A 14962-nucleotide genomic window follows, 5' to 3' on the forward strand; every position below is an offset into this window, starting at 1 on the left:
CTAAACTCCACAACTTCATTTAAGGAAAATAAGCTTCTGTTGACAGACACCAATATTCCATTTTCCACATTTGGAGGCATGCATTTGTTAGGTATAATGCACTGAGGGGCCGGGCCGCTCCAGATGCCCACTTGATCATCTTTGCTGGTGCAGTATATGGAGGGCTCACCCACGAGCTCAAACACCTTTCTCCCTCCGCTTCCAAGATTGCAGCGGTAGGTCACCACAGATCCGTAGTGAAAATACTCTCTGTTAGTGCTAATGAAATCTCCATTGGTGATGGTTGGGGGTAGCCCACAAGGAATTCCTGGAAAAAGAAGCAGCAAGTTAACCAAAACAAAACCTTGGGACAGAGTCTTGCTGTCACCCAGGCTGGAGTGCAGTGGCACGATCACAGCTCACTGCAGCCTCTACTTCGGAGGTCAGGCAATCCTCCCACCTCAACCTCCCAAGCAGCTGGGATCACAGGCATGCACCACCGTGTGTGGTTTATTTTTATGTTTTTAGTAGAGATGGGGTTTGGCCATGTTGGGCAAGCTAGTCTTGAACTCCTGGCCTCAAGCAATCCACCTGCCTCGATCTTTCAAAGTGCTGGGATTATAAGCGTGAGCCACCACACCCAGCCTGGTTTCTTAAAATTATACTTTATTGTAAATTTTGCTGACAGATTTTTAATTCCAAAATACCAGAAGTAAATACTGACAGTATTATTGTCATCTAATATTTGCTAATGTACAGACATGTTCTTACAGTTGTAAAATATTATGAGTTCTGCTCTACTCAGTTAACTTTATTTCACTAAATGTGTCCATATATTATTAGAGTCCACTTCTGGTTTTTTTTTGTTTTTTGTTTTTTGTTTTTTTTTCTTTTTTGAACAGAGTCTCACTCTGTTCCCCAGCCTGGAGTGCAGTGGCATGATCTTGGCTCACTGCAAACCCCGCCTCCCAGGTTCAAGCGATTTTCATGCCTCACCCTCCTGAGTAGCTGGGATTAGAGGCATGCAGCACCACACATGGCTAACTTTTGTATTTTTAGTAGAGATGGAGTTTCACCATATTGGCCAGGCTGGTCTCGAACTCCTGACCTCAAGTGATCTGCCCGCTTCAGCCTCCCAATGTACTGGGATTACAGGCAAGAGCCACTGTGCCTAGCCTATAGTCTATGTTTTTATTTCTCCTGCTAAATGAGAATGTAACTATGTTATCTCACCATTATTAATTTAGTTCTCTCTCTATAGAAGGCATTTGCCTTTGTGGTATTGGATATTAATATAATAAAGCATATAGCAGAGCATTTTTTTTGAGACAGGGTCTTGCTCTGCTGCCCAGGCTGGAGTGCAGTGGCCTGATCATGGCTCATTGCAGCCTCAACCTCTCTGGCTCAAGCTATCCTCCCACCTCTCAGTCTCCCAAGTAGTTGGGACTATAGGCATGTGCCACCATGCCCGTTTGGTTTTTGTATTTTTTGGAGAGACAGGGTTTCACCATGTTGTACAGGCTGGTCTTGAACTCCTGGGCTCACGCCATCTGCTCACCTAGTCCTCCCAAAGTGCTGGGATTACAAGTTTGAGTCACCACACATGGCTCAGTATAGCATCTTTATTAAATAGTAGGACCAAAAACTCTGGCAGGACTAATAAAGACAAAGCACAAATATACAATATTACATATAATAAACATGATACTTACAGATTCAGAAGTAATAAAAAGAACTGGACACTTACCTACAGCCATACCACCCTCAATGTGCCCAATCTGTTCTGATCGTGGAAGAACTGAATACTGTGTCCTACTCTACTGTAGGGCAGTGCCCAGCCAGTATATTGACCTTCTACAAAGTTGGTTCCTACTTATCCTCCCACCAACTGGGTTTGAAATTGCCGATTTCCTCCCACCATCACCAAATGCAGGATTATACACATTTTATATTCCTTTTTAGCTTGCAATTAATTGCTCATTCCTCTTTGCTCCCCAAAATGTAGAAAGCTCATCTTCCAAACAACTCACAGGGAAGATGGCATGATCCTGTTTAGACAAAGAATAAGAAGGAAGAAAGAGCTGCATGGCTTGAATATCCGATGTGATACTAAGAGCTTGCAGAGAGGATATAGGGTTTCTTTCACTGACTTTGTATTTGTTGACTTCACTGAAGAAAATGCTCTTCAAACTGGGAGGTGTTCAACCAACAGAGGAGGAAATTGGGGACTGTTTAAATGAGCTCAAGACTAGTTTAAAATAAATTACACCTTGAGATAAGAAAAAAACAAAAGCGCATTTCTAGGTGAAGATGGAAGGTTGGAATGCTGTGAGCCATTTTAAGGATATGACTGGATTCTTCAAATATCAGAAGGATACCATGTCCAAGAGGGATGAGATTCATTCTTTGTGATTCTAGGAGGACAACTCTAGGATTAAACGGTGGGGTGAATGGGGAAAGAGACTTCAACTCACGTTGACAAATTGGTGGCTTTGTGCTCCAGTGGGCAGTATTGCCTGAGATGATACATTCAGCAGATGAGTGACCAATGAGTCGGTGCCTAAAGGCAAACAATGGAAAATAATTGTGCTGTACATGCCTCATCAACGTCCTCACAGCATGCATATGTGGCAAACCAGAAGGATTACAATGTAGGAGAAGTCTAAGGCCTAGCCTAAACTTTACCTGTTGTTCCCAGCTTTTCTACTTCTTTTTCCTATTCTCACACTATTGAAAGAAATATTTCTGCTCTAACTTCTCCTGGACCATTTGCTTCTTAATATCTTGGCTTCATTGTGGACTGTACCGAGCACCAAAATAAAACAATTATTTTGTAGACCTGTTTGACTTTTTGTTTCATAAATTCTATTTTCTCTAAATATTATTTCTGCCATTTTTTGTTTGCATTTTCCCTTATTTTGTGTGTGTGTGCATTATACGATGTCATCTTACTTGAGATGTGTTTTTTGTAAATACGTGATTTGTTGCTCTTGATCTTGTCTAGGAGACTTTGTCTTTCAACAAGAAGATTAAACCACATGTATTGAGATAAATGATGCATTTGATTTGCTTTCATCATCATTCTTTCACTGCCTTTTTCATTGATTTCATGATGCCCAATGATATTGATGAGGAGAAAGCAATGAATAAAATGATCTGACCCAACATGAGGGGGCTTATTTCTGGTGGAAGAGACAAATGCATTCCTTGCCATTTCTTTTCCTTCCCTCTCACTTACTATATGGAACAGATAGATTCAGCTGTTTTTAGTCATTCTAATAATTTAGAAATTAAGCTTAATAGGTTTTCCAATAAGGAATTTCATTTTATATGTGTTCACGTATATTATATATATGCACACAACACATATTTAAACTTATTTTATCAATTTTATAGTCAAACTCTATATAGTCAATCTACTCATCTTTAGTGTAATGTAAGTCTAGCCTACCTTTTACTGTCTCACATTTTCTAGTTTTATTGATATGTTCTATGAGTTTAGAGAGATTATTAATAAGTTATGATTACATTGCCAAGTTTTTGTGTGTTTTTTTTTGTTGTTGTTGATATTTCTTTTGGAATTCATCATTCTCCATTTTTAAAAATTTGCTTATAAATTGCCTGGGAAACATACTTAAATGGTACAATTGTTGTGTCTTTGCTTATCCTTTAATGTGTACCTGAGCCTCTAGGTGTGAATATTAGCTTGGCGCAATAGAAATGCTACCTTATACCATTTAGTGTTGTATAGAATCAATGTGGTGTCAATACATTTATTTCTTTTGCTGGTACTATATTTTCACGTTTTATTTCTGGGATCTGAGTTTTTTTCTCTGTCCCTGAAACACAGAAGTTTCCCTAGTGATGGCTAGGTATGGGCTTATTTGTTTACCCTTCTAGAATTTTTGTTACATGTATTTTGAATCCTGACACTGTGTTACATATGTCTTTCCTTTTTCTTTTTTGGAGACAGGATCTCATTCTGTCATCCAGGCTGGAGTGCAGGGGAGCCATCACCACTCACTGAAGCCTCAGCCTCCTGGGCTCAGGTGATCCTCCCACTTCAGTCTCCTGCCTAGTTGTGACTACAGGCACACACCACCATGCCCAGCTAATTTTTATACTTTTTTGTAGAAATGGGTTTTTGCCATGTTGCCCAGGCTGGTCTCGAGCTCCAGGGCTCAAGTGATCCTCTTGTCTCAGCCTCTCAATGTGTTGGGATTACAGGTGTGAGCCACTGTGCCTGCCTGTCTTCTCTTTTCAGCTTTCCCCGCTGCATTCAGGGAAAATTTGGTTAACTCCTCTTACTCTTTGCTTTAATTTTCTGCAATATTCATTGTGAGATATATATATGTATGTGTATATATATGTATATATATATCACATGTATGAAATGAAATATATAAACACACTGAATATATATATTCATTCATGTACAAACTTTATGGCTAGTTTCACAGAAGTATTTGCACAATTGAATCTTATTACAAATATGAAAAGGAGAATGTTCAGAAAGTTTCCCTGTTTTCTTGGCAGTAAATCTCCCTGTAAAATTTCTCTTGATTTTTCAGACTGGTCTCTTTTACATGTATTTCCTGTTTCTTGTCATAAGCTCAATGGTTTTCTGCTGTATGCCTTAGAGAGGTTCACCCCTTATTCAGCAATGCAAGATGAGGAGGGTACAGTCAGGAAACTTATCAATTGTATTTAAAAATGCTCAAAAAATAAAAAAAGTAAAGGAGACATTGGATTCATTCATATTTTACTTTGTCAGATTCTATGTGCTATGGTCTGTGAGGTCTAGGCTGGCATATGTGCTGGACACCACAATTTTCCTTTCAGTATTGGTTGCAGTGGCACAAATGTAGCCCTTATTCACTACCTGGCTTAGCTGTTCCGGTGAAGAGTGAGATTGAGGCAGAGCCTCCACTGTGTGCTGAGCAAGGCTGAGCACCAACAGCTGGGCCGTGTGCTGTGAGCACCTGACGCTTGACATTTTCAAAGGGGCTCTGTTGTAGGTTGAAGTGTCTCCCCCAGATATGTTGAAGTCTTAACCCCCAGTCCCTGTGGATGTGATCTTATTTGGAAATACAGTCTTTGCAGATGCAATCAAGTTAAGATGAGATCATTAAGGTAGGCCCTAATCCAATGTGACAGGTGTCATAAAAAGGGAAAACTTTGAGCAGAAACATGCACAGAGAGGAGAACAGCATATGAGGACACAGACCAGAGGGAAGATGGCCATGTGAGGACAGGGACAGAACAAATTGGAGTTCCGCTGCCACACGCCAAGGAAGGCCTGCGGCTCCAGAAGCTGTAAGACGCAACAAAGGATTCTACCCTACAGGATTCAGAGGGAGCATGGCCCTGCCAACACCTTGATTTTGGACTCCCATCCTCCAGAATAGAACTCCAGAAACTTCTGTTGTATTAAGCCGCCCATTTTGTGTTACAGACATTCCTCAAGGATATTGCAGGTTCAGTTCCAGAACACTGCAATAAAACAAATATCACAACAGATGAGTCATATGAATTTTTTGATTTCTCAGTGAGTCTAAAAGTTGTGTTTATACTATGCGGTAGTCTATTAAGTGTGAAATAGAGTTATGTCTGAAAAAAGTCAAACTTTAAAAAATGGTTTATTGATAAAAAATGCTAAAGATTATCTGACCTTCAATAAGTCGTAATCTTTTTGCTGGTGGAGGGTCTTGCCTCAAGGTTGATGGCTGCTGACTGCTCGGGGCGGTGGCTGCTGAAGGCTGGGGTGGCTGTGGCTATTTATTAAGCTGAGACAACAATAAAATTGTTGTATTGATCGACTCTTTCACAAAAGATTTTTCTAGCATGCAATGCTATTTGATAACATTTTACCCTCTCAACTGCTTGCAAAATTGGAGTCAATCCTCCCAGATACTGCTTTATCAACTGAGTTTATGTAATATTCCAAAACCTTGTGGTCATTTTCACAATGCTCATGTCATCTTCACCAGGAAGAGATTCCACCTCAAAACAAACACACAAACAAACAAACAAACAAACAAAAAAACACTTTCTCTGCTCATTCATAAGAAGGAACTCCTCATCTGTTCAAGTTTGATCATGAATTTGTAGCAATTCAGTCATATCTTCAGGTTCCATTTCTGACTGTAGTTCTCTTGCTATTTCCACCACATCTGCAGTTATTTCCTCCGCTGAAGTGTTGAACCTCTCAAAGTCAGCTGTGAAGGTTGGAATTAACTTCTACCAAACTCCTGTTAATGTTGATATTTTAACCTCCTCCCATGAATCATGAATGTTCTTAATGATATGTAGAATGATGAACTCTTTCCAGCAGTTGTCAGCTTACTTTGCTCAGATCCATCAGAGGAATTACTGTCTGTGGGAACTGGCCTTACAAAATGTATTTCTTAAATAATGAAACTGGAAAGTCAAAATTACTCCTTCAATCATGGGCTGCAGAATGGCTGCTGTGGTCAGCAGGCAGGAAAACTCCATTCACCTCGTGTCCATCTCCATTAGAGCTCTTGGCTGTCTAGGTGTAAGGTCAATGAGCAGTAATATTTTGAAAGAAATCTGTTTTTCTGAGCACTAGATCTCAACAGTGGACTTAAAATATTCAATAAACCAAGCTGCAAACATAGCTATGTTATCAGGCTTTGTTGTTGCATTTATAGACACAGGCAAGGTACATTTAGCATAATACTTATGGGCCCTAGGATTTTTAGAATGGTCAGTAAGCTTTGGCTTCAACTCAAAGTCACCAACGGCATTAGCTCCTAAAAAGTCAGCCTGTTCTTTGAAGCTTTGAAGCCAGGCATTGGCTTCTCCTTTCTAGCTATGAAAGTCCAACAGATGACTATTTTGTCTATATGGAAAATCTGTTATTTAGTGTAACATCTTCATCAATGATCTTAGCTAGATCTTCTAGATAACTTGCTGCAGCTTCTACACGAGCACTTGCTGCTTTACCTTCGACCTTTATGTTATGGAGAGGGCTTCTTTCCTTAAACCTCAGGGACCAAATTCTCCTAGCTTCCAGCTTTTATTCTGCAGCTTCCTTACCTCTGGCAGTCTTCACAGAACTGAAGAGTTAGGACCTTGCTCAGGATTAGGCTTTGGCTTCAGGAAACGTTTCTAGTTTGATCTTGTATCTAGAGCATTACAACTTCTTCCCTATCAGCAATAAGGCTGTTTCATGTTTTATCATCCATGTGTTCACTGGAATAGCACTTTATATTTCCTTCAAGTACTTTTGCTTTGCCTTTACAACTCTCTAGCTGTTTGGAACATGAGGAATGGCTTTTGGCCCATCTTGGTTTTCAACATATCATCCTCAGTAAGCTTAATCATCCCTAGCTTTTGATTTCAAGTAAGAGATGCATGACTCCTCCCTTTATGTCAACACTTAAAGGCCAGTGTAGGGCTATTAAGTGGCCTAATTGTAGTCTTATTGTGTCTCAGGGATTAGGGAGTCCTGAAGAGAGGGAGAGAGAAGGGGAATGTCTAGTCCATGGAGCAGTCAAAGCACGCACATTTATTGATTAAGTTTTCTGTCTTATATGGGTGCAGTTCGTAGGGACCCCAAACAATGACAATAGTCACATGAAAGATCACTGATGAGAGATCACTATCACAGACATGATAATAATGAAAACATCTGGGATATTGTGAGAATAACCAAAATGCCACACAGAGACACGAAGTGAACACACACTGTTGGATAAATGATGCGACTGACATGCTTGTTGCAGTGTTGCCACAGGCCTTCAATTTGTAAAAAGCATAACATCTGCAAAGTACAATAAAACGAGGAAGTCCTGTACTTTTTGATGCCAGCCCAAGCAAGTGATCATGCTGTTATCATTAAGATTTGTTCTCTCACACAGCTGCTACATGCTCTTCCCTTTCTTCCAGCAATGTCTACTCTGGGTTAGGGTTGTTTGTGGGCTTTGACTACTACACTCCTAATTATTTTTCCTTCCCATCCAGTGAACAGCATACTTTTATATGTGCACTGCCCTGGTTTCCAGCAAGGATACAGATTTTTTCCCTAATCTTCTCCTATCGTTGTTCATTTCAATCAGGAGTTAACACCTGTGTTCAAGCCTCTTAAGAGCAGGTGGCAAGAGCCTAGTTTCCTTCCTGACATGTGGCTAGAAGGTAGTATTGCTGTTGTGCAACTCTTAAACCAAGAGATGTTGCTGCCAACTCACCCTGTAGTACAAGAATAGTTGATTCTGGATCCAACCTGGATGTCTGTGATCACGTGCACCATGCCATTCAGTGGATCTGGAGGAGTTTTACATGATTTACCTATGGGAAAGAAAGTATTTTGGAGCCAGGCAGAGTAATCTGAACTCTCTTCAGTACATAAGGTCTCAACTTGCACGTAGGTTCCTGAAGAAAATATGCAGTTCTGATGGTTCCACAGATTTTGCCACCTTGAGAAAACTCATCAGAGCGCCTAAGGATCAGCCACCTACTAAACCCCACTTTCAAAAACACCTTCCCTTCCAGATCTATCTAGATCTAGATTTAGATCTGTGTAGAGACTTTGCATCCCTTATCAAAATGTAAAAGTCACTGATGGCATTATTTCTACTGATATATTTCAAAGTTTGCAAAGGATTTCTTCCCACCTACTTATTCAAACAGAATTTGTCTTCCTACACCATTTTTTCCCCTGATCTAGAGTCATGTATTATTTTCTTTCCTATAGGGAATGAAGATTTTCTCTACAAATATTCCTTGAAACATTCTCATGAAGTGAGCATTTCAAGCAGTAATCAAGGATGTCCTACAAGAAAAACTTACATCCACCTATCTAAACACTTTTGAAAAAAGATTTCTTATATCCCACATTTGAAAAAATTCAATAAGAAGCTTTTGCAGACATGGGAAAGATCCAATGCAAGTTCACTCACGTTTACAGACATCTTTGGGACTCGACCACACCAGGTTATCTAGACATATGATAGAGAACGGCCTCCCGTAGTACTCAGGACGGCATTCGTACTTTAAAGATGCCCCAATGGGAAAGTCAAATGCATTGGTTTGGGTTTTCAACTTAGCAAATGGAAAAGGATCCGGGGCTTTACAGTGACCTAGAGATCAAGAAGTCAAGAATATCTGAGTTAATAAAAATATACCCAATGTGCTTCCTCTTTTCTCTTCCTGGGTAGATTGATGCCAGAAGAAAAGAAACTTTTCGTTATAAAACAAAAAACAAAAACAACAAAACACACACACACACACACACACACACACAACTTCCCTGTAAAATGGAAGGGAAAGTTCCATTAGCATAGGTTTATAAGGAAGTATATTACCTGGAAGACTAGTCTGTTATCGGGTCTTTCTACTCATATAATTTAGTTAATTTAATTTAATTTAATTTTTCTATTTTTAGTATAATTGGAGTTTCACCATGTTGGCATTCTGATCTGGAACTCTTGACCTCAAGTGATCTGTACTGGGATTACAGGTGTGAGCCACTGTGGCCAGCCTATTATTATTGTTTTTGAGATAGGGTCTCACTCTATCACCCAGGCTGGAGTGCAGTGGCACAATCTCAGCTCACTGCAACCTCTGCCTCCCAGGCTTAAGTGATCCTTCCATCTCAGCCTCCCAAATAGCTGGGAACACAGGCAATTGCCATCATGCTCAGCTAATGCTCATACAATTTAATGTAAAGATAGCTCTGATTTAATTTTTCACATTTTTAGGACTCCAGAAAGAGTGTTTCTGCCCAGCTTCCACCTTTCGTGTCTGGTTTCCTTGTACTTCAGGGCATCAAAACTCCAATGAGAGGCTGAAAAGCATGGGCAGGAACTCAATACATTTCCTGGTAGGAGGAGACACTGATTTTCTAGGTCAGATGTCTAAGCTAACCATTGCAATAAGGGGATTCAAGGCATTTGTTTTTAATTCATATGATTCTAATGAAGGACTTTCCCACCACTCACCGCCTCCCTATTTTTTCATCAGTCCCTCCAGCTGCAAAGGTCATCAGGATCTGATGTGTTGACCTACCTTAGAACCACTTATCATTGGTTTGGCATTCCATTGTGGCAAATGTGCACAGAGATACCATACCGTAATTATGGAAATATGGAGGGCCTGCGTTAGATTTTCTGAACCCATTTGGGATGTGGGGAAGTGAGCACTAACCCAGAATTCCACAGCGAGGGGCAGGGCTACTCCAAACCCCATTCCCTTGAGGGTCACTTGTGCAGCTGATGGTGCTCTCCCCAATGAGATCGAAGGTCATCCCTCTGTCTGGGTGGGGGTCGCATGTGTAAGTTACAGCTTTTCCAAAGGGAAAGACTTCCAGAGGTTTTCCTGTGTGTCTCCCATTAGGAATAACTGGAGGAGTTGGACAAAAGATTTCTGGAAAAAAGACAAAAGCACTAAGTTTCATTCAGGAATTTCCCCAGAGGTATTCTGCAATTACAGGATGCTATGATTGTCGTTGCTGAAAATATACTAAGGAGGTGACAGTAGACATTAGGACTTTGAAGAGTTGGATTAAATGAGACGTCAATGAAAGTGTATTGCCAAGTACAAAAGAGATTTTTCTATCCTGAATCTTCCAGATAATAACGGTTCCTGGACAATAGAAACGTTACAACTTTAATGAAGTAGCAAAACATTTGAAGAAGAAAAATAACCATTTTCAAGGGTTACTCATTCATTTAGTCAATATACATTAATTGAGCACTTGTCCTGTGTCAGCCACTCATCAGGATCCTGGGGACGCAGTGCTGAGGAAGGAGCCTATGTTCTTGGGAAATATTTCTCAAATGTATGTTTCTGTGCTAATCATCTTAAATAGGTGAAACCCTTCACTGATTACTTATTGATATTGATCATGAATCTCTGTGATAAAAATAGCCCTGTCAGAGTGAATTGAAAGGTAGTCAGGCCATTATAAAACACTCCAAATGGATTCAGATTGCTTTGCTTTTGAAAATGTCTGTGTCTGTTGATGATTAATTTTCTCTTTTTACTTTCTGGGTCAGGTTTCAAGTTGTTACTCCTTTCTAGCATCTACTGATTTGTTTAGAACAGTCTCTCCCTCATTTCTAATTGGCGTTTCTCATTAGAACTGGAATTTGGAAGAAGCTACTTTAACTAGCAAGAGTTATGAAAAATAAGAGAAATCTTGAGTAGTCAGTCAATGAGTTTTAATGCATAATAGTAGAACAGACACTTGTCATGCTGCTTCAAGGAGCACTGGATTACTTAGACAACAAGAATCTCTATATAAGTTTTGTTCTTACAAAGTTTTCCTCTAAAAAGTACTGTAAGATGTCCAAGTATATTTCTAACAACACAAATATTTTAGTAAAATTTCACGGTTTTCTAAAGAAACATGTTTTCCAACTGTTAGAATCAAGAAATGAAGCAAAGTTCTATCTTCCATTGGGGAAATTACAAATAGTTAGACTAGGAGAAATCAGTAGTCTACTGATTATTGAACATATGGGGTTTATTTTTAAAAAAACTGACTTATTTATGAATCTCTCAGCATAAATTATTTAGGTACATGTTTTGAGAATTTAAGGAGTCTCCAACTGCTCGCCCTGTCTAATGTTGCATCCCACTTTTCCCTCATTCCTCAGTGCTTTGCTCTATTATCTTCATAGCATTGAATTTATGTTTTTTCTTGTCCCTCTCCCCACCTGAGGAGAAACAACAGGGGGACAGGGAATTCGTTCGTCTTGTTCATTGATAAAACTTCAGTGGCTAGATGAACATCAGGCACCAAGTATGTGATCAATAAATATTGATTAAATAAAGGCATGTTTAATATTTGTGTATTATCAAATACATACAAAAATTGTAGACTGACTGCACCTGATGGAAGAACAAAATGAAAAAGAAAGAAGGGAGGAAGGAAGGAAGAGAAAAAAGAAAGAAAAGAAAGAGAGAAACAAAGTAAATTGTTAAAGCTTCACATTATCTAATCTCTCCTGAAGCTCCTAGAAGCACACTACCATAGGCTTTATTGCGGTAGAACACACAATACAGAAGGACAGAGACAGATCAGATGATCCCAAAGACAGGTGATGTACACATTGATTCACAACCAAACATTATTAAAATAAGCAATTTTCAAATCAATAATTCGGACTAGAAAATTGAAGAACCACATTAGGGGAGGTCATGGATCAAATACTGAACAGATGAAGAGGGAAGACTGGCCTGAAATGTTACTCCTATTACTCACGTTCACACACTGGAACACTGCTATTCCAAAGGCTTTCCATTCCAGCCAAGACACAGTAACTAGCAGAGCTGCCTTTTAATTGAAATCTAAAGGAGAAAATAGGAGTGAATAGTGAGCTGTTTCAGCCAACAGGACTCTTGGCTCACAGTCTAAGGCCCAGCCCCAAATCTGAGGATTTTGAGGACCTGAGGCCAGCAGGTGGCAGAGTTGCACAGGCTACGTTATTCTGGAAGCTCACAGTCTCCAGAAGGGAGCAATATAGAATGGCAAAATGCAGTAGCTTGGTCATATGACAGTCCTGCTTGAATTGAAAAAGGTGGTGTGACATGGGCGCCATCTCCTTGACCCAGGACCCTGGCTTGGAGTTTCACTGATTCCTCCATGATAACCTGATAAATCACTCGTTGTCATTATTAGAAACCCAGTCTTCGAATGCAATGCCTTCCTAACTCTGATGCTGGAACAGCAAGTAAAACAGCTCCCAGTTTGTAAAACAGCTCCCAGTTTGGAAAAGTGGGAAATAGCTGGCGAGATAATGGAGATTGTCCTTTCATCTCCGCATCTGTGATGGCGTGAAGAAGGCTCACAAGGGCAGTTTGGGCTACTGAAGAGTAAGCGTGAATATTCTAGGGGAAAAAGGAAAGAAGAGAGGACTTGATTTTTGTATGCAATTGTCAAAAATTCTCAGTGTCTGTCGGGCCCTGATGCCCTTCTAACTCTTACTGGGTGCTGGCATTTGGAGGCTGCCAAGATTCTGCGGAACATTTTGGGATCAGGTGCTTTGTTGCTCATGCTGGTCAGCTCCCGTGTAGAGATGTGCACCCTGTGCATCTGTGAAGAGCACTAGATGGACATAAACAAGGTAATGACCTTGCCGGAAATATTAACAGCAGCCATCAGGACCCCAACTCAGAGCCCAGAGCCCATGAATAGCCAGATGATATATGACTGAATTTTTTTAAAATGCTGATTTTTACATTTTCATTCCCATTACAAATTTCACTATAGATGGTTTAAAGAATTTACTGAAATGATTCTTAAATGATCCCAGTTATTTAGAATAAGCTTTTTGTTACTTGCAATTTTTTTCTGGGACTCTCTAAATTACTCATATTCTTTTTTGCTTGTAAAATATGATTTATTTTTCTTGAGATGGAGTTTCACTCTTGTTGTCCACACTGGATTGCAATGGTGCCATCTCGGCTCACTGCAAACTCCGCCTCCCAGGTTCAAGTGATTCTCATGCCTCGGCCTCCCAAGTAGCTTGGATTACAGGCACATGCCACCATGTCCAGCTAACTTTTGTATTTTTAGTAGAGACGGGGTTTCACCATGTTGGCCAGGCTGGTCTCCAACTCCTGACCTCAGGTGATCTGCCCGCCTCAACCTCCCAAAGGTGCTGGGATTACAGGCATGAGCCACCATGCCTGGCTGATATTTTTTACTTAATGTGTTACCTATATATTCATAACCAGTAGTTATACTTGCCTTTGAACTTTCCGGTTAATATGTGTTCCAGTTTCCTCTTCATATCTCATGTTATTAGTTCTATACGTTTCTTCCTTTCTTCCTATGTATACTTTTGAAAGTTCATCTCTCTGACTGTGTGTGTGTGTGTGTGTGTGTGTGTGTTTGTGTGTCTTTCTTTTAAGCCAAACCAAATGTCCCCCTTTAAAACTAATTCCCAGCCCCATTTTCAATGTCCAGCAGGTCAGGCAAGCTCACACTCACCCTTCATCACAAACAAAATCTACTTTTGCTCCAAGCTGGAGATTAAGTGGAAATAGCACATGACCATTAGGAAGTTGGCCCAGGTAGCCATCACAGGATTTCACTGGAGAAAAAGAAAAATGAACAGAAAAAATTGGCATGTGGAGAATAAAGACGCAAGATAAAAATATCAAGCCAGATAAGAGTCTAGGCACCTTCACATCTGGGGGCTGCAGGGCTCCAGTCTCCCTGGGGTGTGCAGCGCAGAGATGCAGCCCCTCTGAGGTCATAGCCGGGCTCACAGCTGTAGAGCACTTCCTGCCCAGGCCAAAAGATGTCCTTGTCCCTTTGGGTACGCTCACCATGCAGGACATCCGGAGGCAGCTGACATACTGGGGAGAGAGAAACAAAGTAGTGCTAATTGTGTGAAAATAACTTTTTTCTCACTGTTAAACTGGCCAAGGGAATAATAATTACAAATCTATGTATAATAATAAAGGCAAGATAACAGCTTTATTATATTGATAACAAACCAAATACACAGGGCGAGGAAGATGTCTTGCCATCAGTCATAGAACTGGCACATTGCAGAACTGTGACTAAAACAGAGGTATCCTCAATTCATTGTTTTTCATCTAAAGTGTGCAACTAAGATTTTGCAATGAATAGTTCTTTCTAGAATGCTTCCAATTACTGTTCACCCAGTACAAAATTGGGAGGAATGATGGATTTTTATATCTTCATACTTCCTTTCTAGAAACGCATCACCAATTTAGTCTTGCATTTTAGGCAATAAAGGGGTGCCCCTGCCCATGTCTCATCTAATAGTTCCCTCCGTCACCTGTCACACCAGTGCAACAAACAGCGTCCATACATCTACTCTCATCTCCTGTCAAGGCTTCTCTCAGTGGCCACCTGACATAGGGTGGTAACGAACTATGGGTCCCATCTCTTCATGCAATGAAGCAAGGTGCTGCCTAGTCATTCATTTCACTCCGGTGAGAAGGTGGGCAACTGTCTAACAAAATCTAAAAGACCTAC

At 40.3% G+C, this 14962-nt stretch overlaps 1 protein-coding gene across 1 annotated transcript; it reads right to left on the bottom strand.

Annotated features, from left to right (window-relative positions):
- Positions 1-6: 6 nt before the first annotated feature.
- Positions 7-14338, bottom strand: LOC113223032 (complement receptor type 1-like; the record flags this gene model as incomplete). Its single annotated transcript, XM_026452620.1, has 8 exons — positions 7-307; positions 2454-2539; positions 8193-8292; positions 8904-9083; positions 10150-10368; positions 12212-12297; positions 13943-14045; positions 14137-14338. Coding segments are annotated over 8 exons (1277 nt in total), but the record flags the coding sequence as incomplete, so codon positions are not given.
- Positions 14339-14962: the final 624 nt, after the last annotated feature.

This window comes from Piliocolobus tephrosceles, unplaced genomic scaffold (genome assembly GCF_002776525.5).
Source record: "Piliocolobus tephrosceles isolate RC106 unplaced genomic scaffold, ASM277652v3 unscaffolded_37855, whole genome shotgun sequence".
Lineage (NCBI taxonomy): Eukaryota > Metazoa > Chordata > Mammalia > Primates > Cercopithecidae > Piliocolobus > Piliocolobus tephrosceles.